Below are 27,996 nucleotides of genomic sequence, written 5' to 3' on the forward strand. Positions count from 1 at the left end.
TGATTAATTCTCGAACTCTTCTCGAATTCAAACACTTACGCATCCTTTTTGCAAACTCTCTACTACGAAATTTATTTTGTGTGTCGTGCTGTTGCAAGTGTCAAGTTGCAAGTGTCGAGTGGCAATTGCGCCACGCGTTTTTATTTATCAATTACTTGTGTTGTTGTTGTTGCTGTGTTGCGATAAATATATTTTGTATGAAGTCGCAGTTGTTGCGCTGTTTATCAACCGTTTAAGACTGAGCTCAACTCGAACTCTTCTACATACAATAAAAAAACAGTGCCTATCGCTGCTGCTTTCTCAGTTGCTGCCTCTGCCTCTGCTTTGGCTATATAGAAAGTTAACGACGCATTTGTTAGGGCAATTTTTATAATATCAAATAAATTTTTCTATAATTCGTCTGTCATTTGCCTTTGTTGTGATTCTTTGTTGTACTCGGCTCGCTTATTTTTCGCTGCTCAACTCTTCTCTCTTCTTTTTTTTTAGCAGCAGCCAGCTGCTTTTCATTTTCATGCCACAGCTTTCGATTTTCGTTCAGCTATTGATAGCAAACTTGCCTCTTTATTCAACAACTCTTTGTTAGCAGCGACGTCTGCGTCAGACAGAGTTGGAGAATTGTAGACTGGAGACTGGAGACTGCAGACTGGAGACCGCAGAATGAGTCGCTGGCTACACAAACTGATTACTGATTAGCGTCGACTGAATTAGCTTTGAATAGAGTGCCATAAAGAGTATAAAGTACTCTATAAGGATAGTTGCTGAAGTCGCTATTATATGAAAGGCTTTGCTATAAAGATTTAATGCTCAGAGAGGAACGATAAGATTCGAGAAGATTTAACTCAGCACGTTATTATTGTTATGCAAAAGTTACGTTAAAGTCTGTCTGAAGATCCCATACTCAGCCAATCCTATTTCAATATAAAGGCAGTTGCAATAATTCATTAAATCATTACATTAATTCAAAAGATTAGTTAAGGTTTGAAGATTCCATAAGATTCTACTAAAGTCAGTTGCAATTTGTCGACTGAATTAGCTTTGAATAGAGTGCCATAAAGAGTATAAAGTACTCTATAAGGATAGTTGCCGAAGTCACTATTATATGAAAGGCTTTGCTATAAAGATTTAATGCTCAGAGAGGAACGATAAGATTCGAGAAGATTCTACACAACAAAACTTACTTCAATATAAAGACAGTTGCAATATGTCATTTGTTTGAATAATAATAAAGTCTGAAGATCCCATACGACCCTACTCAACAAGTCCTATTATGACGATAGAATTAATTTTGAATAGAGAAACCTAAAGAGAAAAGTAATCTACATATAAGAAAGCTTTGCTTTGAAGACTTTGCTATAAAGATTTAATGCTCAGAGAGGATCGAGAAAATTCTACTCAACGCGTTCCTATATAAAGTTGAAATTTGTCTTTTAATTATTATAGTTATGCAAAAGTCTGATTGAAGATCTCTTAATATCCCATAAAGTCTGTCAGAAGATCCCATAAGATTCTACTTCAGTCAGTCGCAATTTGTCGATTGAATTGGCTTTGAATAGAGCACCATAAAGATCAAAGAACTCTTATAAGGATTGTTGCTCAAGTCGCTATTATATGAAAGACTTTGCTTTAAAGGTAGGCTATAAAGATTTAATGCTCGGAGGGAAACGATAAGATCCGATAAGATACTACTCAACACCTTCCATTATAAAATCAGTTGCAATTTGTCATTTAATTATTATAGAAAAGCAAATCCAATAAGTTCCCAGTAGGAACTTTCTACTCAAGAAGAAGAAGACAAGAATGTCGGTTGCAATTTGTCATTCAATTTTTATAGTTTCGAAGAAGTTGTGCTAAAGTCGGTATATGACAATAGATGAATCAACAATTTTGCCTTTGAAACTTTATTACTACGCATAGATCGCAAAGAGTGAATTATCTGTTATATAAATAGTAAAAGACTTTGTGCTCAGCTTCATTTTACTAGATCATTACTAAGCCCCTGCTTAAGAGGTGAATGCTCTCCAAAGAACTGAATGCATCATAACAGTGAATGCGTCATAATTTGTATACGATATATTGTACATCTTTTTAGAGAAAACTCTCGATTACTTTACCAGCAAAACAAATCGTTTTCATTGTAAAAAAACCCTAATCAGTTAAGTCAGCAATAAATTACACAATTCACTGCTGGAAGCTAACTTCATCTAGTTACCTTTATTTATATAAGTTGCGGTCTCTTTTAATACCATCTAACCACAAGGCGAAGTTGCAAAGTATTTTCATTTTAAAGATTAATGTATAATATACGAAATTTAACTTTTTCTTTTTGTTACTGTTATTTTAATTAAGATATAATATAATTTGTTCATTAAACCCCACACAAAATTATTCATATTAAGTAATCCTTTTCAAAATTATTCATAAATCATGTTTACAATATTGTTTCTTGCGGTTTTGTACATTCATTTTGTTGACTAACTTTCAATACGTAATAACACATGTATGGATCATGTTATTATATTAAAGTGTACAAAATTTTATATGCAATTCATAGAAATACATATTCATAAAAAAAAGTATTTAACAAAGTTTTCAATTATACTTTGTGGAATTATCGATATTTACCCGCATATTTTTGTTTTACTTTAATTTTATTCCAATTCTTTCAGTTCTTCAAGACTTATCAGTAACTATAACTGATGACTAATTAGTTTTAGCACTGTTTAAATATCACGTTTCACGTGTAACTAACTGAATTCCCTATCGAAGTCAAGGTACGCAGTTTTCTTTATCTCGATATTTCTTTATATAAGAAGAAGAAGTGTGAGGAACAGGGGGAAACGCCCTCATAAATTAAAGATATTGATATTGGAAAGACAATGTGCAAATATCGACAAAGAGGAAGTTTCGAGTTGGAAACAAAACAAAACAAGGCCAAGATAATTATAAACGTTTAATTATAAACGTTGGAAAACTCGATGAAAAGCAAAAGAAGCCAACAATGAGTTTGCACAAAAATGAATAAGAGAGAGAAAAAAAAACTGACGTGAGGCTGGTAAAATTACATAAAGAAAACATGTGTAAAAAATCCAAATTCGTTTAATTTGTTGTTCATGCAACAACAACAATAACAATGGGGGAGTTAATTAATTGTTAGAAATAAAAAACATAAGTGAACCAAATGCATGCTATGAAAATTATTAGAAAAATGCTTTAGTATTTATAATGATATTTTCATTTTTTGCCTTTCAGCTTATTGCGCAATTTTGCGTGATTTGTTTAAATAAAATAAATTTCCTTTTAATCGCCAATAAATATCAATGTTAACTTTCATGTTGATTTTTCGATTTTTTTGATTAGTCAAAACGCAGCGCAAAACTGAAGAAACAGCAACAACTCAAGAAATCATATTCTTAAAACTTTACATTGAAGACACACACAACATCAACAACAACAACAACAACAATAATAATGATAATAAGAACAACATTCATTGAACGAATAGATTTCTGTATCTATCGTTCTTTCGCATGCCAATTGTGTGCATTATTCGTGCATTGCATTCGCGCAAAATAAAAAGAGAGAAACAAAAACGATACGCAAATGTTGTGCCAAGCAAAGAGAGCAAAGAGTTCAACTCTCTTTAATGCTCCTTTGTTGTTGTTTTTTTTCTGTTCGACTTACCAAAGTCCGCATCGGTTGTATCCTGCGTCGTGTTCGGCGTGCTCGGCTCTTCGTTTGACGGCGAGCCGAGCGATGCGGTTACGTTGGCGCTTGATGCCGACGGAGGCGGCGAGTGGCGAGAAGTTGCTGCGAAAGAGGAAAGAAAAAGAGATCAAAGTTAGAATGGTAGAAGTTAAGTCTATGTTATTCGCTCACTCATCGAAATAAATATTAAGAAAGCATGCAAATGCTTTCAAGCACTCTCTACTTCATGTGTCTGATAAACACTGAACTTTGCGAATACTGAACCTTCATAAGTCTGACAAATACTGAACCCCGCGAACTCGAATTCTAGATTTTTATACCGATATAAAAGCAGTACTCTCTCAAGTCTGACCGCAAACTGAAAGAGGCTGCCTTATTTGGAGTGAAATTAAATTCCATTGAAATCATTTTACATATATCCATTGTTTATTGAAATATTCAAATTTAAATCCACATTACTTGCTATTCTTATACTGAAATATTCATTTATAAACACCACACTTCAACTTACGATCGTTATAGTCAATATTGCCGAGTATATTGATCACAATTTGCGACAGAAAATTTTCAATTGTAACTATCTGTGTGATATCCATTGGGGAGAATTGAATTTGTAACAAAAGTGAAGTAGGAATATTACTGATCAATGTGACATATCAACTTTCTTAACTCTATTGTTTGACATGGCATTAACAATGCCTACTTAATCTAATCTACTCAAGTGACCTGTTCCCCCATTCACCTTCTCTTCTTCATAGTAGTTTCTACGCACCAGTGCGAATGTTACCCAACAGAAAACCTCAATTAGTTACTGATTGCCTGACTGTGTTCGGTGTGTGGGAAAGGTGGGCAAGAAAAGGGGACGTTGCGGTGGGTTTGTTAGGCAAGTGACACACATTTTACAGCTTATTAACTTGGACAACAAGCATGCCTGGCCATAATGGCACCAACACAACAACAACGACAACAACAACACCGACAACAACTACAACTGTTCCAACAAAAAGTTGGCAAAATAAGTTAAAATAAAAAAAAAAGTGTCGCCCATTGAGCGTTCATTGACGCTGCGTCGTGCTGACCAGACCGAAACCTATAGCTGAATCTTCTTTCTACGCGCTTGCGGTTTACACTTGGAGCTGCGCTCTTTCGGTTCCGCGGTGCGGAACTAGTTCCGAGTATTACTCACTTGCCAGCACTCAATTTGTAGTGCTTTTTCATTGTTATTATTAGTAATGTAATATCAGCTGAGGCCTTTAAGCTATCAAAGTTCTTTTGATTCCTAAGCTATTGAGGAAATGATCTCTTCAAAACCTATGATATTATTCAAAAATACAAATGAAATGCTAATGAACTGTTAAATAGTTGCGCTATACGTAACTCAACAAATATAAAAATTTTGTTCAAAAACAATCGAAAATATTAGCATAGAACCTTAAATTCTTGATATTACATTTTGGGACAAATCAAATTAGATCTTCAGAATTTTTTTAAACAAAGAACATATAATAATGGTTTCATATCAAACAAAAGCAAAAAAATGACTTAGGTCCGAAGTGTTATAAATAATAAGTTGGTTATTTTATTTTTAATTTTTAATTGTAATATGATATATATATGATATATGTATATATATTCTTCATGATATATATGATATATATTTATTCATTTTTAAAATTTAACCTCCAATTCAAAATTAAGAAACTTACCATTATTATAAGCAAAAACTACGAAATGTAGATTTTAAAAACTTTAACCATTTAACGTTAAAAGAAGTGTAGTTTCTTAAAACTTTTGAATTTATGGTTATTTGTTATTAGAAATGCTTCAGATGCTAACAAATTACTTTTAAATGCAAATTTTTTCCAGTTGTCTATTTTAAGCTTCCCTATTGCTGAAATGAATACGCTACCAAAGTCATTTAATCCCGTGTATTTACATGACTAAAGCACTGCTTAGTCTAGACTCTAGACTGTAGACTTTTAAGAATGAAGGTAAAGCATAGTGTAAGAATGTGAAACTAATTTAAATGCCATTTGGCTTAAGAACCGGCTCTTTGAACTAGTTAAAACTGAATTAAAACAAAACACAACTCTAATCGCAACGAGTTTGCACAACTGTCTCTAGTTGTTGTTATTTATGTTGTTGTTGTTACGCATCGCTGCTCCACTGGCGAATATAGTTCGCATAGTTCCCCTCTGCTTTCCTCTCCCTTTCTCCCTTTGCTTTCATTTAATGCTTTAATGCTAATTTGTGTGATGGAATCGTTTGTGGCCAGAACTGACTACAACACGACTACAGTCAAATGTGCTCGACTTTGAGATACCCCCTATTCAGTTTGAATAAAAGCAAAATATTGCGGTATTATTCTCAAAATATACCAAAATTATATACCACAAAAATACTAAGAAATATGTCAATTTGGTATATTGATATGGTACTACATTCAAGATATACTAAAGATTGTAAAATATACCAAATTGTCAGTCAAAGCAACTAAGACCCCTAGTAAGTATTTCTTGAATAACTTTGACAATTTTTATCTGATCATAACCAAATTTTCAGGAATCGCAAAGACAGAAATATAGTTATTAATGTATATACCAAAATTCGCGACTCTAACTTTAAAATCACGCTTGTTATTCGATTTTTTTTGGGGGCGGAAGTGGGAGTGGCAAAAATTAGAAACAAACTGAATTTGCTTGCAATCATAACAAATGTTGTCTAAAAAAAACTATAGCTCTATCTCATATAGTCTCTGAGATATAGGTGTCTATACGGACAGACGGACAGACGGACAAACAGACAGACATACAGACGGATATGGCTAGATCGCCTCGGCTGTTGACGCGGATTAAGAATATATTTACTTTATGGGGTCTGAGATGCCCCCTTATGCCTGTTACATACATTTCCTACCGGCAAAAAGATATAATACCCTTCTTCAATATTGGTAACGGGTATAATAAGAGTAACTTTCGACTCACCTTGACGATTGGCAAATGAACGCGACTGCGTTGGCAACTGCTCTCCACCTGCCGTCTCCCTGCGGCTGCGTGTCTGCTCCTGCTGCTGCAGCTGCTGGAACATGTTGGCCCGTGCTCTCACACTGCTGCTTCGTGCCACGCCCACACCTGATCCTCCCGCTGCTGCCCCTGTTGTGGTGGTTGCCGTCGCTCCACTTGACCTGGTGTTGGTGGAAGCATCGTCGCCCAGCGACTGAATCGCCGAGTCATCATCCAAGCCGGACATCTCAAAGATGCGTTCGCTGTCGTTGCCCACCGAGAGTGTCAACTGCTCGCCAAGACTGACGCTATCGTTGACCGAATGCTGGCGTGACAAACTGTTGTTGTTACTCGACACTGACACTGACACTGACGTTGGGGGCGTGCCACCGCCCTGTGCGGCCAAATGAGCGACGCGCGGCGATTGCAGCGGTTGCGTTGAGCTGCGCGCCAAACGGAACGAGGCGCCGGCGCCTGAGAGTGTCGATGAGGAGAGCAGCAAGGGGGCGGGCACGTGGCTCAGCGGTTGTCCAGTGATGGGCGAGATTAGCGGTTGTTGTTGCTGTTGCTGCGAACCGTTGCGAATCTCCAGCGGTTTGGTGGGCTTGAAAGCCGACGTGGCCGAGATGTCAAAGGGCGTGGAGTTGGCTTTAAAGCTGCACAGACGAATGAGAAATTAAGTTAGTTTTGCTTTTTTTTATGCTTGTGTTTCATAAGCTACAACTATCTCGTGTCTCTTTCCCCCCTTAACTCTTACTCTCTTTCTCTGTCTCTCGTCAAACAATGCGCAGTTAGCGGCAATCATAATTATAGGCAAAATCTTTGTTTTCGCCTTAATTACACGCAGGTGAAATTTTAACGCTGCATCTCTTTGATTGACAATCTTTCGTTTCCCCCCTTAAGGTAAAAGTCGCGTCCAATCAACAATCCATAGATTAGCTGCAAAAGAGTTTCGTTTTGCAGTGAAATCTCATAAGATTTCTTCTTTCTCATATTTTTAGCACTTTCGACTGCAACTTGCTTCAATTTCAATTTTGGTTTTCCAATATTTTTTGTTTGTTTATCATTCGAAACAAAACATTAACCGTATTTCATTTTATGCAGTGCAAAGAACTAGACCAAAAATAGACATAAAAAAAAAACTATTTCAACTATGGGAGGAAAAAAACGCAGCTAATTGGATTTTGAAAAAGTGAACAATCTATTTTTGAAAGACGCGCAGAAAGAGCGCCAAAAAAATGGGGCAAAGTGAGAGCTGAGTTCTTTCAGATTGCAGCAATGGTAATACTCTCTATAAATACTTCCATTTGCAGCCAATTTCGATAAAGGCAAGCAATTAACTTAGTTTCCAAATAAGAAACAACTCTACGAAACTTCAGCAACTTGTTAAAAGAGGCAGCTGAGTTCACATGGTTTGTTTTTGGGGCTAAGAAGTTTTCTATACTCTATATATACTTCCATTTGCAGCCAATTTCGATAAAGAGAATCAATTTTTTTTAGTTTCAAAACTTTTATACAGTTCTCCCAAATTTCAGCAGTTTGTTAAAAGAGGCAACTGAGTTCACATGGTTTGTTTTTAGGTCTTAGAAGTGTTGGGGCAATGTGATCATTGAGTTCTTTAAGATTGTAAGCAGTTTCAATACTTTATATATTTTGAAATTTGCAGCTAATTTCTATATAGAAATTATATTCACTTAGTTTCAACATTTCTATACAGTTCTACCAAATTTCAGTAACTTAGTAAAAGAGACAGCTGAGTTACCTTGGGTAAGGTTTGGGACAAAGAAGTTTTGCTTTAAATCGAGTTCTTTAAGACTGCAGTGCTAGATATTTGCATTTTGTACACTTATAAGCAATTCTACTACATTTCAGGAAGTTTCTCACAGAGACAGCTGAGTTCACATGGTTTGTTTTTGGGGCTAAGAAGTTCTGATGCTATTGTAATACTCAATTTGAAGTTAATTTCGATGTACTAAATTGATTCACAGAGTTTTAACACTTGTAACCAGTTCCACCAAATTTCAGCAGATTTGTAAAAGGGACAGCTGAGTTACCATGGTTAGGGAGACTGAGAAGGATTGGGTCAAAAGGAGAACCAAGTTTTTTAAGTCTAGATATTTGATAGATATTTGCAGTTTCTACACTTGTACACCATTCTTCCAAGTTTCACCAAATTTCTCATAGAGACAGCTGAGTTCACATGGTTTGTTAAGGAGTTAAATTCCTTATTTAAAGTCACACAATTCCATCTCATTGCGAGCACCAAAATGCAAATACATTCACTGTGTTTAGGGAGCGGAATATTGAATTAGGCGCACATAAAACATTTTGTGATTAAAGTCAAACAGTTGTGTGCCTAAAACTTTGTTCACGTCTATATACACTCTATATATAGAGCACATTGTAAATAGCTTTTTTTCTAGCGACATTCCCATTTGTTGGTTTTTTTTTGTTGCCGTTATTTTACTTTTTCATACACTGCGCAAATATTTTCACAGTTTATGGCACAAAATTATAATATATTTATAGCACTTTTTTATGGTTTTATGACGTTTGTATTGGTACTTTAGTTTTATATATGTATATAGATGATGATATATATCTACATTTTTTGTTGTGCGAATTTTGCACAATTGGCACTTGGAAAAAGTATAAGCAAATAATTGCTGGCATTTCCATTTGGCTGCACATTTTCCATGCAATTATTTTTAGCAACATTACGAAATGGCCTCGCAACACATATAATTAACCATAGATTTTTCCATGGTTTTCAACGCATTTTCATTTGTTGTTTTTATTACTGCATTTTCCGCTACCTTTCTTCTTGGTCACTCTCCCGCGTTCCCCGCCTAAGCGCTCTCTACAAAGTGCAACTGCCCGATAACCGGCTCGAAAAGCAACTAAATAAGCGAAGAGAGTTCGAAGTGTGAAGTAAGTATTTTGATAACTTGTAGAACGTGGCGCGACTTTGTCGTTGTCGTTTATTTCTTTTTCCTTTTTACCTTTGCTTCTTTATCTCTTATCAGAGACGCGGGGCAATAGATTTGATTTGATATTTTTGTTGCTGTTGTTTAGTTTTCGTTTTCTGCTTTTATTTGTAACTTTTTCACTATTTATTCTCGTTTTCTTTTTGGTTGATAATGACGACACTTTCTCAAAAGCAGCAACAACACTTGTTTCAAAATAGAATTTTACCGACAAAAAAGATATGTACATATATAAAAACCGAAATTTGTATTTTTGAAAATTCGCCTCGTCTGCGCGTAGTACGTGAAAATTGAAAAGGCGATCGCGAGCAACTGAGCGCAAAATTTTGTACAAACAACAAAAAAAGCGAGCGGCACAAGTGGAGCCAACGTCGCAGTCGCTGTCGCAGTTGACGTCGCAGTCGACGTCGCTGCTGTTGCCGGCCAGAGCAAAATTTAAATTATTTTCAGCTTTGTTTTCTTTTTATTGCCCATGCTTTGTAGTGCAGAGCAAAAGAGAGAAAGGGAGAAAGAGAGAGAGTCGAAAAATATAATGATAGAGAGATGGGAGAGAGATGTGTGTATTTTTATTTTCGGTATGCTATTTTTTTTGTTGCTGTTGCTGTTTGTAGTTCTTTTTGTTGTTGTTCCTCTTTCCGTTTTTCCACAATTTCGAAATGTCGTTTTCATTTTCCTTTTTGCGGCTTTTCTTGCTTTTCCTCTCTCCCACTCTCTCTCCCACTCTCTCTCTCTCAGTCTCTTGCAAAAGAGAAGCGGAAATCAAAAGAGTTTTGCCACCACTTTGCCCACACACTTCACACAGTGGGTCAATGTGGTGCGTCCTCAACAGAAGTGCAGATTAAAGAACTCTTCGCAAAGACTCTTGACAATAGAAATTTTCGCCATCTGATTTGAGTGCCACAAAGAACTCGCAGTGTAATATGGCTTACGACACTTTTTTGTTTAACAATGTTTACTATCTAACCAATAGTAGCTTTGCTTATGCAATTTGACTTTTGGTCTTATCAAAATCTATCACAGACCCACTTTCAAATTGATTAGCTCTGTGATAAAGAGCTTATATTTTCATTGGGGTGTGCGCAACTAATAAAAATAGCACGCTTCTATATAGAATATCACGCGTCACTCAACCGGTTTATTCATATTTTATTTAAATAGAATTGAAAGAAACAAAAGTTCTTAACTTTTCCATATTCACTTTTGAATGAAAAACTTTTCTTAAAGTCAAATTCACAGCCAAATTTTGTATTTCTAGAATTTTTCTTTTTCCCGATTACCTTATGAGATTTCTCAACATCTTATATTAATTTAGACAGAATGAAGAGTAAAAAACTTTTCCTCAGTTTTATATTAACCATTCATATTTCCATATTTTATTTTATATAGAATTGAATGAGAAACGTTTCTTAAGGTAAAATACACTGCCGTATTTTGTCTTTCTAGAATTTTTCATTTCTTTGATTACCTTCTGGGATTGCTCAACATCTTATTTCTTTTAGATATGAATAAAGAGAAAAAACTTTTCCTCAGTTTTATATTAACGTTTCATAATTCCATATTTTATTCAAAATAGAATTGAATGAGAAACTTTTCTGAAGTTAAAATTCACTGCAGAATTTTGTCTTTCTAGAATTTTTCATTTCCCCGATTACCTTCTGGGATGGCTCAACATCTTACACTGTTCGACAGGTGTTTAAGACTGCAGACAGACGTAAGATTGTCGCACAAGATTGGCCACTATAAAAACACATGTAGTATCCAATCAGAACACACTGAACTATCTAATCTCAGCACATTCCTTCACTTACTCGCAGTGTCGTCGTTTCATGTACATTATATACTTTATAGAGTGACGACTCTCTTCACTGTCTGACGTTATCTGACCAATGTCAACTAAATATTGGCTATCAAAATGCGGCTCATCGCACCTTTGCTCAACATGATGTGAACCGTTCAATGACGCACTTATCGACTAGGCGGTAGACTTTTTATGGCTTTTTTTCCATCGCATTTTCATTTACCGTTTTCTGATATACGCCTCAAACATTTTCTCACTGTGTCGTCGCTGGAACAACATGGAATATTATAAACGAACGAGAGCTTCTCGCTTTAACCCTTGACGACCCAAAACCAGAACCAGCAACAAATTCAAATGACAAGCAAAACGTATCTCTGAACGCGTCCGAATGCGGCAGTCAACTGAATGCAACGTTGAGCTCAACACGTCCACAATTCAACAAACATATACATACAATACAATACATACTTCGGTCTCCCTTCAGCACCCCTAGAGCCCACCCTTTGGAACCTTTTTGAGGAGGCATTGCAGCTATGGATAGCATAAATTACGCGCCACAATGGCAAAACGTGCAAAGAAAACAACAATCTTATTGACAATACACCGAATCGGTGCATGCAAATGTGGGAGAGTGCGAAAAAAGTAGAAAAAAACGCAAATGAGGAGACTATAGATGGAAATAAATGACGAGAAGATGCCCTGTATAAGAATGGGGAATGCTAAGAATGTAGTATAATACAAAATAGAATATATGGTATTAAAAATTCAATAGTTAAGAAACTGTATCATAAGAAACCATACATGCTAAGCATACGGAATATATCCATAAAATTCGATTCTTGAAACAAGTTTATAATTTGAATTTCAAGATTGGACAATCTTGATTTTTATAGCTTTTCTTTTTTGATTTCCTATTTTATATTTTCTACAAACAATATTAATTCAAAGTTTAAATTTTCATTTAGCACTTCTTTCATTCTGTATATGAATTTTAAGTTAAATAGACTTCAAATTAAAGCATTAGATACCATATTTTAAAATTGATCATATTGTTAATTTAATGCAAATTAAAATATAGACTAGATATATTTAAATTTAAATAGATTTTAAAATGTTATATAATAGTAAAATTTTCTTCCTTGCGATAGGTAATCTTTTTAAATAATAAATTATTTTCAATTTTATATCATGATGATTTATGTTGTAAGTATTCCACATTACTACATCTTATGCTACAAATTTCTAATCTATTTCATTTAAATTTGTAGTTCTATATTCAAAAAGATATTTTTGAAAATTTGTAAAATATACTCAAATTTATCCGAAATAAAAATACGCGAAAAATTCATACAAATTTGATAACCCCTTTTTTAGATAAATGTTTTTAAAAGCTTTTAGAGTTTAAGGAATAATAGAGAGTAGCTTATAAACACTATTTAAAGTTTCTGTAGAAAACTTTAGTCTCCATTGCGAACCCCACTCAAGGCTGTTATAATAACCTTTACAACTTCCCCATTCTCACTTGAATATTTGCATGCTTACAGGGTGTTTGTAACACTCATAGAAATAACCAGAACGAGCCTTTGTTTTCTTAGCGGGGAGTGGCGAAACGTAACGTAACGCATCGAAATAAAAAACAACAACAAAAGCAGCCAAAAAGCAGCACATAAACTGCTGACATGAAAACCCCGTTAAGAGAACACACTCAGCACCTACAAACAGCAGGAAGGAAGGTGCTCCGCTCTACCGTAGACACTAGACTCTAGTCTAAGTCTAAGTTGTCCAAAAAAAAGTTAAGATACCAAAAGTACATGCCACAGTTAGCTGGAAACTGAGTTTATGAGCGTGCTGCCATTGGCAACGACCCGACGCGACTGTAATTCACAGAAAAGATCGCAACAGGTTCACAAAAAAAAGAGGGCGTGGTGAGAGTTGGGCGTGTTCACAGACTAATTGCCAAAAATGATAGCAGTAACCAGGTCAAGTTCTTGAGACGAAAATAAAATTTATTTGCAAGCAAGATAAAGTAATGGGAAGGAAATTGGTTAAAGAGCTGCGAAATGGCAATAAACTGAAGAGCAGTTATTTCTAAATTTAGATATTTAAAATATTTATAGGTAATCAACAGTTTGACAATCTAAATAGTTCAAGGAAAGCACTGCAAAGAGGCTCCAATTCAACGACCTTCCATTGCTATTTGCAGGCATTACTAAGAGTCTTTTTGCCGTGCTGTTGTTGTTGTTGTTGCTGTCGGCCTCAATAGTCAGTCAGGTAATTAGGTAAGCAATAAGCGGCTTAAAGTGACAACAAATACAGCAACAACCACAACAACAATCAATGAAGGCTAATAAAAACCAAAACAAATGCAAACACAAAAAATCGTCAAAGAAAAGTGAAATACGAATTTATGACAGGCCAATTGAATGAGCTTTGCACTTGACTTTATATGGCTTTGATATGTCTGGGAACACACCTACTCAAGAATTCCCAAACCTTCTGGCAATTCTTTTTGCAGATATGTTAAACAGTTTTCTTAAACAAAATCATTGTGCTACATTTTTGAAAACATTTCTTACAAAGTTGCAAAACTAACGAAATTTGTTAAGTGCGCAACGAAGTGCGACGGAAGCTGTCACAAATGATGATGATGATGATGAGGATGGTGATGATAATGACGGGGAAATGACCCTGAACTGGACGGCGAAAACACAAATTTCATATGCCACATGCGATAGCGAGAGTCTTTGTGCGCGATTGGGGGCGTGGCTGTGGCAGAGACCGTCTGGCAATGTGGCAAATAACACAGCTGGAATAATCCATGAATAATTCTGCACTGGAAATTTAATTTACCAGCGAAGCGTATGAATAAAGCCCCGACAGAAGCTGACAGTGTGACAGCTCAATGTAACGTAAAGGGAAGGAGGGAAAAAGGTAAGGAGAAAGACACGAGTGATATGCTTATGGAAAAAGATCTATGCATAGTATTAGAGCACTATCTGATACAAATATAAAAGACTCCTTAAGAAGCGAAAAGGAATGAAGTTTAATGGTAACAAATGAGAAAGATGAATTAAGAAAAGAAGACTGCATCGTAGATAGTTCGAAAAATTTAGCAGAGAAAGTGAATATACAGAAAGATAATTAAAATAGAGATAGTTAAAAATAATCGTTTTGAAAGAGAAAGGTTTTATATATATATCTATATTTTCATAAATCTATTAAATCACAGACGATTACCATAGAATTTCACCCTTTCGGTAATAGTAATGGATATGTTTGCCACAAGAAAACATATGTTTTAAAGACAAAATTACATATGAATATTATAACTTTCATGAAACTTCCTATAACTACTCGATAACAGTAATGGGTAATGAGGATCGCCGCAGAAAAGATAATAATTCTTAAAGAGAAAGACAAGACCTGGAGCTCTAACATAAACATTAGAAAACTATCAATTCATTGTTGATTAATCCTGACATTCTATATCATTAACTTGTTGACAATAGTAATGCATAATGAAAATCTAAAACCATTTAGAGACAGAGAAATTCATAAAGAGTTAAGAGACACATTTTAAACTTATTTTATAGCAATTCTCCCCCGTCTACTTACAAGCTCTTCTCCTCGTTGGTCACCGGCTGTGTCTTGTAGCGATCCCTGTAGAGATCTCGTCGTAATACGCTCGGTTTCAACAGCTTTGGTGCTGCACTCGAGTCGTGCAACGAGCTTGGCGTCTGCTGCAACGGCGATTCCCAGCTGCTGTTGATACCACCCGCTGTTCGAGAAGTGGGAGACGATAACATTTCCATGTGCTTGATGCGGTCCGCAACCGAAATACTCGATGCGGTTGCCACAAAGTCCACGGGAGTCGAGGGTGCCTGTGAAATGGTAATGGCGTCTAAGGCGGCAGCCAGATCAATGACTGGCGCCGTATCCTGACGTTCCAGCGATCGTGTGCGACGCTTCAGCAAACTGTTGGCATTCTCCTCTTCGGAGCGTTGAGCGGAGCCTAGGGAACGTCGCTTGGATGGCGAATCCGTCTTGAGGATGGGACGCATGGCATCAGAGGCCACCGTATCGTTGGCATCCGGACGGAGTCCCGTCAAATCGAATTCCTCGCGACTGCTCTTGCGGCTGCTCTTGAGTATGGGACGTATTTCATGCTCATCCGCCTCGCCGAAGGACTTCTTCTTGAGTATCGGTTTCGGTGGACGTGCTGCCTCCTCGCTGGAGGTGCTCTCCTGCTTCAGTATGGGTCTAATGCCCTCATGTTCCTCGCCATCCTCCAGTCCGACAATGTCATCGTGTGCCGCCAACTCCGCAGCAGCCAAAGTGACCGCCTGGGAGATGGAAACATGCTTCGAGACATGACCACCGCCATCGGAAGGTGTCGAGAGCGAATCCTTCTTCTTGAGGATGCTGTGCGGTTGGCATTCATTGGCCGAGGGGCAACCATCGCTCTTGCTGCTGTCATAGCTGCTCTGCTTGAGAATGCCATGCGCCTGAGCCGGACTTAGCGAGCAACCTGCTTCCTCCAAGGAATTCCTACGCGCTGACTTGATAAGAATGCTGCGTTCATCGGGCGAATGGGAGCGTGAATAGTAACGCGACTCATCCAAGCTGGAACGCTTCTTCAGGATGCCCTGACGCTTGCTGCGACTGCCGGCGAGCGGTGTGTCCAGCACATTGGCCGAGAAGGTCACAGGTGACGCATTGCTCGAGGCACTCGAATTGCACTCGCCAAAGGCGTGCTCCTTCTTCTTCAAGATGGATACAATCTGATTGGGTGCAGGCGGCGAGTTCTGTGTGGCAGCAGAAGCAGGTGTTGCAGTGGCAGCTGCTGTCACATCATCCGTGCTCTTGCGTCGCAGTATGGGTGACATTTTCAATTCCGGCGGCTGCTGCTCATCGCTGCCCACAGCCTGCGCCTGTTCGGCAATCTTTTTGATCTCGGCCAGCTCCGTTTTGGTACGCTCATTGAACTTCTGATTAATGCCGCGTGCCGCTTGATGGACCGACTCCGATTTCGAGGTCGATTCGCTGCAGGAACTCTTTTGCGGTGACAGTAACAGCTCACGCAACGATTCATCATCCCCAGGCATCAGAGGTCGGGCCATTCCCAACTCCCGACGTCGTCGACGACGTGTTGACGACGCCTCATCTGCAAGAGAAAAACGGAGTGTGATTAAACTGAACAAAAGCATGTGGAAAGGAGGAGAAGGTTAAAGGCAACTGAAGGGCACACATAATTCAAACTGGGTGAGAGACGTGCATGACAGTGGACAGAGGAGAGACGGCAGCGGCGGTGGCACTTTGGTGGACAACACAGCTTGCAGTTTAACATATTGTACACAGCTTGTTTGGATGCGTATGTGAAGGAAGCGTTCGTGCAGTAGCTCGAAATGATGCAGATGCAAGTGTTGATGTTGCTGCTGTACGCTGACGTGCCACATCATCATCGTGAGACACTCTCCCAGTGACTGCCACAAACTGCTGCTGCTGTTGCAGTTGTAGTTGCAACCCAGTTGCTCTTTTGGGGGCGGTGCAATCAAGCTTGACAGTTCCCCCAAAATTGGCTAGCCGCTCCTTCACTACTGTTTTTTCTTTTTCCACTTATGCAGCTCTTTAGTTTGCCAGTCATCGTTGTTGTTGTTGGTGCTGTTGCTTGCCCCACTTACCGCCATCCTTGGTGGCTTCCTCGTTGTATGATCGATTCAAATTCGATTTGCGTTTCGCCGATTTATCGCGATCGCCAGCGCGACGTGGCAAGGGTGAGGCTTCCGGCTGTACAGCAGAAAAAGATGTGACCAGAGTTAATATAGGAATGTCAATAAATGTGGTACTCTAAGAGCTGTGATTACTTTGCATTACTGATCTCATTACCAAAGTAATAAGTATGTTAGGTACTTAAAAGATACCTTTTTTAAGTTACACTGTTTCAGCATTTGTAAATTCACTTCTTACAACAATTTGACTTTAAGAATGTATTTGTTTTTCTACCTGTTGAATTATGAGTAAGATTATTTAAAAATGCTGTCTTCTTCAAAGATTATTTTTCGCAATTTCATCAATTGTCAATTTTGTATAGATTTTAAATCTACCTAAAGTATAATTTATTAAATTAATTGTAAATTTTACCTACATGTGGTAATTGTAAAAGAGCATTTGAAGCCAAAGAACAGTTTTGCAAACAAAGTCAGGAATTTTTCAAATAAACATGAATTCAATAGCGTGATATTCTATAATTAATAAATTCTACTTAAAAATGCCTTAGTAAAAATAAGTGAAATTTGCATTTTTTTAGAATTTATTTCTAAAACCCAAATTCTCAATTGTGAACGAACTAACACGAAACTTTTAAGCTGAAGCACCGTTTTGCAAACAAAGTCATTACAAGTAATTTGAAAGTAATTTCAGGTTCTCAGATAGTTTCTCTATTTTGCTAAATTGTACTTTTACGAATTAAAAAGAAAAACCTTAAGTTACATTCACAGTCATTACTTGTAATTGGAAAAAAAAATCTAGATCATTCTGCTGGAACTGAGACTTTGAGCTATCAAATAGTTTGACTATTTTCTTCAAAGTCATTACTAGTAATGTGAAAAGTATAAAATAGTTTCTCTTTATTGCTAATTAATATTTTTTTTAAATGAAAAGTAATTAAAGATCTAGATAATTCTGCTGGAACTGAGATTTCGAGCGATAAAATAGTTGGACTATTTTGATAAGTTATACGTTTATAAATATAAAATTTTCTAAATATTAAAATCCTGAAGTTCCATTCAAAGTCATTACTACTAACGCAGAAGTAATTGCAGCTCTTAGATACCACATTTGAATATTGCATTTGAGTACTCACAGTTCGCTTGTGCTTCTGCACAGGACTCAGCTGCAAATTGGCCAGATGATCCCGAGCTTTACCCGCTGCCGAGCTGCCCAGGCCATTCTTCTCCGCATCGGTGCAGAGCGTGGAGCTGCGCGGTCTCATGTGGAGCGTGCACTCCACCTTGGCGGGACTGAGGATGCCGCCGGTGAAGTGCAACTCGCTGAGATTCTGCTTCATGGACACGTTATTCGCGTTGGCCAACAACAAGGGACGTCGTCCCTCTGTTCCAGACTCTGCCGGCTGTGAAGCCGAACGTGTTGCTGCAGTTTGTCTCGTCGAGCTGCCACTTGGCTCCGAATTGAAGCCGCTGCCGTTGCTTTTGGGCGACAGTTCCGAGCTGCTGAGACGTCGCGTTGGTGGCGTGGAGCTGGTGCGCAGAGAGCTGGGTGAACTGTAGCGTTGACGCTGCTGTTGATGATGTTCTTCCTCCTTTTTGCGGTCTATATTCAAGTGTATTTGTGGGTGAGGCATGAAATGAGAGTGTTAGTTGGAGTCATCAGCGCACAAGGTTAGCATATCGAAACACAATAACTACAATTACAACTACAACGAGACTAAACACACTAAGGAAACCCAGCACCAGAAGGAGGTGTAAGTAAGTAGAGAGAGAAAGATAGATAGAGACAGAGAGAGGGAGAAGGAAGCGTTGCTTGTGTGTGGGAGGAAAAAGGAAGCAGAGCAGGCAAATGACTTTGTTGTGGATGACTCACCGAGCGCTGCGGCACGCAGTCGACTGGCTTTGGTGGTGCGCACCGCCGGCGAGGTTTGGGGCGAGGATGAGGAGCTGCTCAAAAGTGGACTGGCCTGCGGAGGCGTGGCACCGGGAGGCGTATAATTGCCACCCACAGCGCTGCTGCCAATACGCAGCGGCGATAGCAAATTTTTGCGACGCTTTGAAGGCGACGGCGACGCTGCTGCTGTCGATGTTGTCGATGTTGCACTTGCAACAGTTGTTGCTGTTGTTCCTGGTTTGAGCACAATTAGTGGCGCTTTGCTGCTGTTGGGCGGCATGGGCGTGGCGTGACTGTTGTTGTTGCTGCGACTGAAGCGGCTGAAGCGACTGTTGTTGCTGTAGCTGTTAGTGTTGCTGCTGCTGCAGCTGTGGCTGTGGCTGTTGTTGTTGTTGTTGCTGGTGTAAGCGCAATTAATGCTGCATTTGTTGACGCTTCCAGCGGCAGCTTTAATGTGGTTCGCTGTGTGTTCAGAGTGATAGTTGTTGTTGGTTGCAATTTGGGGGAAAGGGGAATGAATACGCGTGAATTTTAGAAGACATTAAAGTTGTTTTAGTTGTTGCTGTCACTTGTTTAAGTTTGAGTGTGTGCATGTGAGTGTGTGTGTGTATGCAAGCATCAATTGCACAATATGCAATTAAGGTAGCAATCGCTGCTGGGCGTGTCAATCGCTCTCGCTCTCACATCGCTCGATTGATTGATGCGAAGCGATGCGATGCGATGCGGTGACAAAAAAATTGAGGAACTAACTTTGCCAATAAGCCGAAAAAATAAAAAACCAAACTCTCAAGATGTCATAATAAGCGAAAGTTGTCACGTCTGGCGGAAGATAGATTAACTCTTAAAAGGCATTAGATGCAGTTTCCGGTACATGGGGCAGTGGAAAAATCAATTTAAAAGCATGTTTAAAGGATTAACTCTTTGGCAAACTTACAAATTTAGAGATTAAAGAGCATAACCAATATTTAAATATGATTTAGATATCTAACAAGGAAATGCTTTTCAATTTATTACATTTCAAACTAGTTTAGAAAGGTGTAACTACTAAAAGGAACTCAAATAGAAGGGACTTCGATACTTTTCGATACTTAAAAAAATCAAATTTTCATTCATGTATTTTTTGAATGCGACTACAAGATTATTTTTGGAGTCTTTAATTGAATAATAATATACTAGGAAACAATTTAGTTTGTCATTATTATTATTAAACTTTAATTTAATAATAATATAATGGAGTACAATTTAGTTTAGCCTTAAGATATTTTAGCACGAAAGTTTTCCTAACAAGCTGCTTTCAACTAGAGATTAAGATGACATATTATAAAACAAATCTGATCAGAAAATTTGGTTTATGGGTTTGGTTTTGTGAAAGTTGTAAAAATAGGGATAACAAAGCACATAAGATAGCATAAAATACAGATACCCTTTAATGTATTTTAAATAAAAAGCTGTTTGTATTGTATTGTATGTTTGTATTGAATATGACTAATACACAAGATTATTTATGGGACTCACTAATTCAATAATAATATAATGGGGGACAATTTATTTTAGCCTTAAGATATCGTAGCGCGAAAACTTTCCTAACAAGCTGAGATTGATATGACACTGCTTTGGAGACGCACTGAAAGCGCAACATTTATTAATGAGCTGCTCGTATCATAGACAAATACAAATATGTATACGATTATCAGAGTCAAGTTTAGTCACTACCCAAACCCAAAAGATTTGCGCATTTTATTTCCATTCCCCACAGCTCTATCCACAAATGTACATATACATTTATTATATTTATGCTTTGTACTCTGTCCCTTGGGCTTATGTAATCGCCTAAATGATTTCATAATCCTCACAAAGATGTTGACTCTTAAAGCGAATCTCATCTGACACATCTGCCAAAGTGTACAGAAGAAATAACAATAAAAAGAAATAAAGAAAGGGAGATATGAGGGCAGGCAGAGAGATACATAGATGAGAGATGATGATGAACAGACTCCGTTCATTGCCTCTTCTCGTCAAAGATCACTAAACTTTCTGGCTCGAACATTGCCCTAGACACGATTCCCGAAAGTATGAAAAAATACTAAACAAAAAAAAACCCACAACAACAACAACAAAACTGAGGCAACAATAACAAACAAATGAAATTAATTCCGCATAAATCCAAACAATAAAATTGAAATGAACAAAAGCCGGGCAGCGAAAGAGTAAAAAATTGCAAAATTGTTAAATATTGAAATCAATACAAAGACTTAAAAACAATTCAAGAGTGCATCGACTATATACTATATACTATATATGGTATATAGTATATTTGAGCAACGCGATCTATAAACAAAAATAAACTCTTTCGCTTTGCAAAATCGATCTTCATCAAGTTGTTGTTGATGTGGCAAATTGAAAACTGTTTAGGTTTTGATTGAGCGTGTGACATATCATATCATATGATATGATATGATATGGAACACACACACACCACACTCATTTGCCTATCGATGCTATGTAAATGTGATTGTGTGTGTAACTAACGATCGATCCTCAGTTCAAACGACTTTTCGACTCGACTCGACTCGAATTGAGTTAACTCGAGTTAAACTTTCTCGTTATGAGAGCTTGTCAAAATCTATGTTTTTTTTTCCTTCGTAACTCTTTTTTTTTCCAAATTGATAATAAAAGTGGCGGCAGTTGAATGAATGAAACGTTGTAGGTTCGATCGAATTGATAAATAAAAAAATATAAAAAATTGGGCACAGCTTGTTGTATCTTCATGTTTTGTTTTTTTCTCTCTCTACTTTTTATTTATACCTTAACCTATTAGCAATTTTATGACGTCTTTCATTTGCCTAAGTTGCGTGAAGTCGGCTCCCAATATTTATGTTATATGGGAGTTTAACCCACTTCCGTCTCCCCCCCTCTCTTTTCTCATTCGTTCTCCTCCTCGTCGACGACGACAGCGTGTGACTTGAGACTACCATTCAACACAAAATCAAAATGTACAAATAATATTAATGACAAGCAAATCTATTCACAAAATTTCGCAAAGCCGATCTATAGATCTCCACAGATATGCATTCAATAGATACATTATTGTGACAGCGGCTCTTGAGCAAAAATTGCTTTAATCATAATATTTGAAACTGTTTTGAAATTTTGCGCAAATTTATTTTTTTTATATAATATTCGGACATTAACTTCACAACAACACAGGTGTATAGATCTAGATCTATAAATTAAACTATAGACTCGAAGGTCTTTTTAGCCTCGATTTTTGTGTTTTTTGTTTTTTTTGTTTGTCTCGCTTGATTGGCAAACCGTACAAAATCCAATTTAGTTCAAATTACTTTTAAGTGTTTTGCAACATAGAAATCAAAAACAAAAACGTGGCAAACATTTTCAAGTGATTTTCTGCAAAAAAAAAAACTTCACGAGAGTTGCGCCCCTTTAGGACAGAGTCTTTACTCTACGATAGCTAATTATGGTCTTTATGGTCGTTTTTTGTTTTTTTTTTTGGTCGGTGGGAAAGCTTTTGGACGACAGAACTAATGAATGCGTTAAGCTGATAGCTAGAGCAAAAGGTAAAAGGTGTAAAGGGTACAGCTAAGCGGAAGCTGAACTAAGTGAAACACAAAAAAAATAGTTGTGAATTTGCTGATTGACTTGGAAAAAAGAAAAGAAACATGATGAAGAGGAGCTCTCTGAAGCTGAAACTGCAGTTTCGTAGCAAAAGCAAAGCTAATTAGGAGAAAGCAACCGAAAGTCATGGCAGCTCATTGACAGATTACAAATCAAGCTAAATCAAAGTAGGGAAATTGAATTGAGGAGTAAAGTAGAAGCAAAAAAGATGCATTTAGCATCAAAAAAGTGGGAAAAAAATATTAGTTCAAGGAATCTTTTAAAGTGTGAAACTGCAAACTAACTTTTGGGAATCTAACTAAAGGAATCTTCTTTTCATTGTATGTAAAGCAATGTGAGCTAAGAATATGATAAGAAAAGATTGACCAACTATTTAACATTTTAAAATAATTCGAAAGCAATGAATATTTCTAACGGATTTAAGAACTCTTGGCCCTTAAGGGAGTGACATTAAATATATGTATGTTGTAAGTATGTTGTATGTATTTTGGGTTGCTAAGCAAGCAATGGAAAAGAACATTCAGAACTTTTCATATAAGGGATGACTGGGATAAAAAGCTTAAGCAAGGTAGGTATGATATGATTTTATTTTATTAAAGAAAAAAGGTGAGTAAATAGTTAATCTACTCTAATAATAATTCATAGAAGAAGCAAAGCTAGAACTTTTTATAAGAAAGCTGACTTGGACAATCATTTTAAACACAGTCTAAAACAGGTGACTGCAAACTTCAAGTACTATTAAAAAGATAAAAGCGAATTTTTTAACTGATTGATGCCAAATTCAAACTGATAGCCCTGAACTCAAAGCAAATCAGTTTGAAGACAACATAACTTGCCTATTTTTTAGTTATAGCTATTTAAAGTGTTGAACTAGAGAGCCTGACATAAAGCAGTAAATGCATTTTGTACAATAGAGTCATAATGTTTAAAGTATGTATTAAAATATGTCTCATAAAATTTAAGACACCATTAAAAACTGGAAGCTGCAGCTAATCTAAAAGTTCTCAACGAATGCATTACAAGCGACAATTTGGAATTTGTTAAGAGCATAAAGCAGACGCAATGCAGTTAAAAAAAAGACAGCTTTTAGCCGTGGAGAGGAAAGCAAGGAAAACTTCTTTAAGGAAATTACGCAGTACTAGCAATTTAAGAGAACAACAGAGAAAAATGAAAACTTGCAATAAACACGACAAGGACATCACAAAAAGCCAAAGCAAAATAAACGAAAAAAAAAACATAAAATGAAGCACTTTACAAAGCGACGTCAGACAACAAAAGACGTCGCACAGATACAGATACAGATGCAGAAAAAACACAGATACAATTGCAGATGCAACACACACAAAAAACACAAAGGCAACTTCTTGAAGTTGTGCACTGGGAAAGGCAAAAGATACCTTCTTGGGGAAGAGGTGAAAGAGAAGGAGGAGAAGGCAACTCACCTGAGTTGATGGCTGCGGGGCGTATGATAACGTTGGACGTTGCGTTTGTCTGAGACTGAGACTGAGATGGCGTTGTGGCCTTAGGAACTTCAACTTCTTGCGACGAATGCGAATGCGAATGCAGTTGCTCTGGTGCCGGCTTGGCGTGTGTCATCACAGATGTGGCAGCCGTTTCATAAGCGGAGCTATTCCCATTTGTTGACGATTGCGGATCTGCAGCGCCGCTGCTGCCAGTTGCTGCTGCTCCAGTTGTTACTCCTGCTACTCCTGTTGCTAGTTGCTGCTGACGACGTGTGGGCGATGGTGAACTGTAGGATGAATCGCTGTGATAGCCGGCTGCTGGCGGTGGCGGTGACGAGTGTCCCGCACTTTGACGGCTGGCGGAGCGCGGAGTGCGCGTTATGAATCTGCAAACGATTGAGAGAAAAAAACATTAACGAACTTGTGAACTACACACACACAAACAAATTGAATGTATTTTTAGCAAACTAATTTACATTTACGCCCAGCAAAATTGTATCTGTCAGCTAGATAGATAGATAGATAGCAGTCTGAGTTATCGCACAAAATATAAACACATTCGATTAGTTTTTGGCCGGCGAAAGAAACGGCAAGAAAATCAAAACACACAAACACTCCTCGGTTGGTTTGTATTATTATTATTTTTTCGGGTTTCCGCTAGATGATGCGATGCGGCGCGTTGTTGCCTCGACGCCTTCAAACACGCTCAACAACTGCCGACGGGCAGACCGAAAGTAATGCTGGTAACCCAAGCTCGAGAGCTCGATCGACCCGCCAGCAACAACAACAACAACAATAACAAATGTTGCAGCAACAACAACAACATCAAACAAACAAGCGAGCAGCAGCAGCAGGCGAAGCTAATAACCAAGAGGTTTTTTTTTTTTTGGGTTTTGCCGCTGTTTTTGTTTGTATATCTTGCAGATACACACACACTAGCAATCACACTCATTCACACACACACACACTCACACGCTCTCTCAACTACAAATTGACTCAACCGAAAAAAAGCACTCAAAGAGCGAAAATTCGCACATATGTTTTCGTGCCAGGTAAAGAGATAGAGATACGTAGCGCGCGTATCTGTCAGATACAAACAGACACACACACACAGTTGGGTGTTGCTTGTGTTGTTGTTGCTGCCACTTTTATCTGCAACACATCAAGAACAAAGCGCAACAAGTTTGCTTTATTGTTGCTGCTGCAGTTGCTGCGCATGCGCAGGTAGCCCGAAAAATGTATCTCAATGTCGTCTGGTATATTGTGTTGTGTCTCGTTGTGTCTGCCATGTAAATGATATCCATTGGAGCACAGCTTCAGTTCGTTTCCTCTTTTTTTTTGCGAGCGCGCAGCTGTTTATTGCAATGCACATTTTACAGTTGTTCATTCAGACAGCCGGACAGTCAGTCAGTCAGTCAGTCTGTCATTCAGTCAGCCAGTCAGTCAGTCGGGCAGTTTGTAAGGCTGTCAGTCCATTCGTCAGGTAGAGTCTGCAGACATTTAAATGTCGCGTCGTCTGTTTACTTTATGACGCGACAGTATAATAATTTTTACTTGTTGTTGTTGTTATTGTTGCCCTTGTAAAGGCATTGGGCATGATAATTTGATCATGAAGTGGGTAATTCACAAAATCTGACAAGACGACAGCACAAGAAGTTGAAGCTGCCGACCGAGATGGTTTCTCCTCGCATGTGACAGCAGCCACGACACACAAAACTGATTGATAAAGGCCCGAGACCTTAAATACCGAGGAAAACCTTTAAGAAATGCCAGCGGTCTCGGTAAAGATACAATTATGATAGGTGAACTATTGAGAGTAATTGAAGTGAGGAAGGGGAAGAAGACTTTACACTGTGGTCAATAATAAAGCGATGAACTTAACTTTGAAAATAAAACTGAATATTTTAAAGAGAAATGCACAAAATCATTGGCGAAATAACTAAATTTGATCTATATTTGGAATCATAAAAAATCCTTAAAAATGAAGCTGAAGATTTCTTAAGCCAATGCACAAAACGTTTGAAGAAACATGTGAAATTCAACTTTTTCATATTAAAGTATAAAGTTTAAATAACTTTCTCAATAAAACTATGAATTTTTTAAGGAACTTGGGAAATCCATTGGAGGAACATATCTATTCATTTATTTATCTATCTTCTATTTATTCTAGTTCACATAGCAGTTGATAATAAAATATATAACGCCTTTATGCAGTGTTCACTCTTGAAACTAGAAATATATATTATGACAATGAAGCTGCAAATTTCCTAATGAAATGAACAAAATTATTGAAACATTTGAAATTTATCAATATGTATTATAATTAACACCTATTCATCTATTTAAGCAGTTTTGACGAAAATATATATGTATCATATTTATGATGCTTTTAATACGCTAAATACAACTTTAAAAATTTAACAGAAGATTTCTTATAACAAAACCAGGTAAACGTTACTTTTGAAATTTGGCTATAGATTTCTTAAGGAAGTGAACAAAATCTTTGGAGAATTTAACTATAACGATATACTTATATTTTACTAATCTAAATATCAGTCGAAACATGCTCTTAAGAAATATCTCGCAAACATAATAATTATTTATGATTTATTACAGCTAACATCTTAATAACCATTTCCGGGGCGCTTCTTGCCAACCGTAAACTAAGGTAAAGCTAAAAGACTGTCATCTAATACCAAGTTTAAGCAAAACCAAAGACTGCTCTTCTTTTTAATTGAATGCTCTTAAGATGCTTATCGAATCGACCTCGAGAGCGAAGGCTCTGAAAACCCAGCTCAAGCAGAGAACAGACAGAAGACATCATTACATTTTCAAGGGTATTTTTTTTTTTTTTTGTGGTATTTCGTATATCGATGCGGATCATCATTAACGTCTCTCGTTGCGTTTGCGAGACATCTGTCAAAAATGGAAAATTCCATTAAATACTCAAACTCAAGCGGGAACTATATGAATTTGACAGGCCAGCTGGCTATGGAAAAGAACTTTCCAACTTGTTGGCAAAGTCAAGGAAAAGCTTTTTACTGGCGGGGGACAAAACAAGCAAACAAAAATAAATAAAAGAAACACGAAAGGAAAAGTGATGGCAACCGGTTGCGGTTGCGATTGCGCAGCTGCAGCTCCGAAAGCGAAATCAGGACTTTGTGAAGAAGAAAACCTCCAGACGTCGCGACGGCGACGAGGAGACAGCGAACTGGGCCAGACCGACAACGAGAAGATCTCGACGGTCTCGACTTGGTCATAAAAATAATGGTCTAGAGTAGATGTTTGACCACAGCAGGTGTCTGAGACAGAGAGAGGGGAGAGAGACAGCGTTGACATCGCCACGGACGCCATAAATACCACACTTAATTGAACGCATTCAAATTTTTCGTTGCTCTTCGGAACAAATTCTACACGTTGAATGCATTTTTCTTTAGACAAATTTTCTACTCTTTATTTTTATTTTTCATTTTGTATCTTTTCTCATTTCTTTTGGCGTTGTTTGTTGCTGTTGTCGCTTTTATGAGGCATTTTTGTAGCGAAAGCCGCAAAGCAAAAGGCCTATGGAAAACTTGTCGCGTAGTTTTCGGGTTTTCAGTTTCAGTTTTCAGTTTTCGGGTGTACAACAGGTGCTTTCTATAGAGACGTTGATGTCAGGTTCCGGGGTTGTGTAGACTTGACTTGGCTTCGGCATTGGCTTTGCATTACTTTGGGTTTGTTTTTGGGTTGGGTTGGGGGTCAACTTTAGCAGCGACAGCGTCAATGTGCCATTCGTTTTGATATATCTC

General features: G+C 37.6%; 1 protein-coding gene and 1 long non-coding RNA gene across 15 annotated transcripts in view; both read right to left on the reverse strand.

The window, feature by feature from the left end:
• LOC133840938 (supervillin) overlaps window positions 1-27,996 on the reverse strand; it is a 174,897-nt gene that overhangs the window by 55,030 nt on the left and 91,871 nt on the right. For 6 of the 14 annotated variants that reach the window (XM_062273136.1, XM_062273134.1, XM_062273135.1 and 3 more), the window contains 7 exons: window positions 24,188-24,594; window positions 19,092-19,574; window positions 18,355-18,821; window positions 17,174-17,279; window positions 15,108-16,656; window positions 6,690-7,363; window positions 3,682-3,807 (listed from right to left, as the gene is read on the reverse strand). In XM_062273136.1, the coding sequence (XP_062129120.1) occupies window positions 3,682-3,807; window positions 6,690-7,363; window positions 15,108-16,656; window positions 17,174-17,279; window positions 18,355-18,821; window positions 19,092-19,574; window positions 24,188-24,594 (3,812 nt within the window). Of the gene's footprint in view, window positions 1-39; window positions 59-3,681; window positions 3,808-4,216; window positions 4,379-6,689; window positions 7,364-11,715; window positions 11,871-15,107; window positions 16,657-17,173; window positions 17,280-18,354; window positions 18,822-19,091; window positions 19,575-24,187; window positions 24,595-27,996 lie in introns of those variants that run through there. The other 8 variants (XM_062273137.1, XM_062273138.1, XM_062273144.1 and 5 more) reach the window with 8 other exon arrangements.
• On the reverse strand, window positions 20,611-22,932 carry LOC133840955 (uncharacterized). The gene is made up of 2 exons (XR_009894232.1): window positions 21,678-22,932; window positions 20,611-21,636 (listed from the first exon to the last, which is right to left on the reverse strand). It is a non-coding gene; the product is annotated as an uncharacterized LOC133840955 (long non-coding RNA).

Source organism: Drosophila sulfurigaster, chromosome 3 (genome assembly GCF_023558435.1).
Source record: "Drosophila sulfurigaster albostrigata strain 15112-1811.04 chromosome 3, ASM2355843v2, whole genome shotgun sequence".
NCBI classification, from domain to species: Eukaryota; Metazoa; Arthropoda; class Insecta; order Diptera; family Drosophilidae; genus Drosophila; species Drosophila sulfurigaster.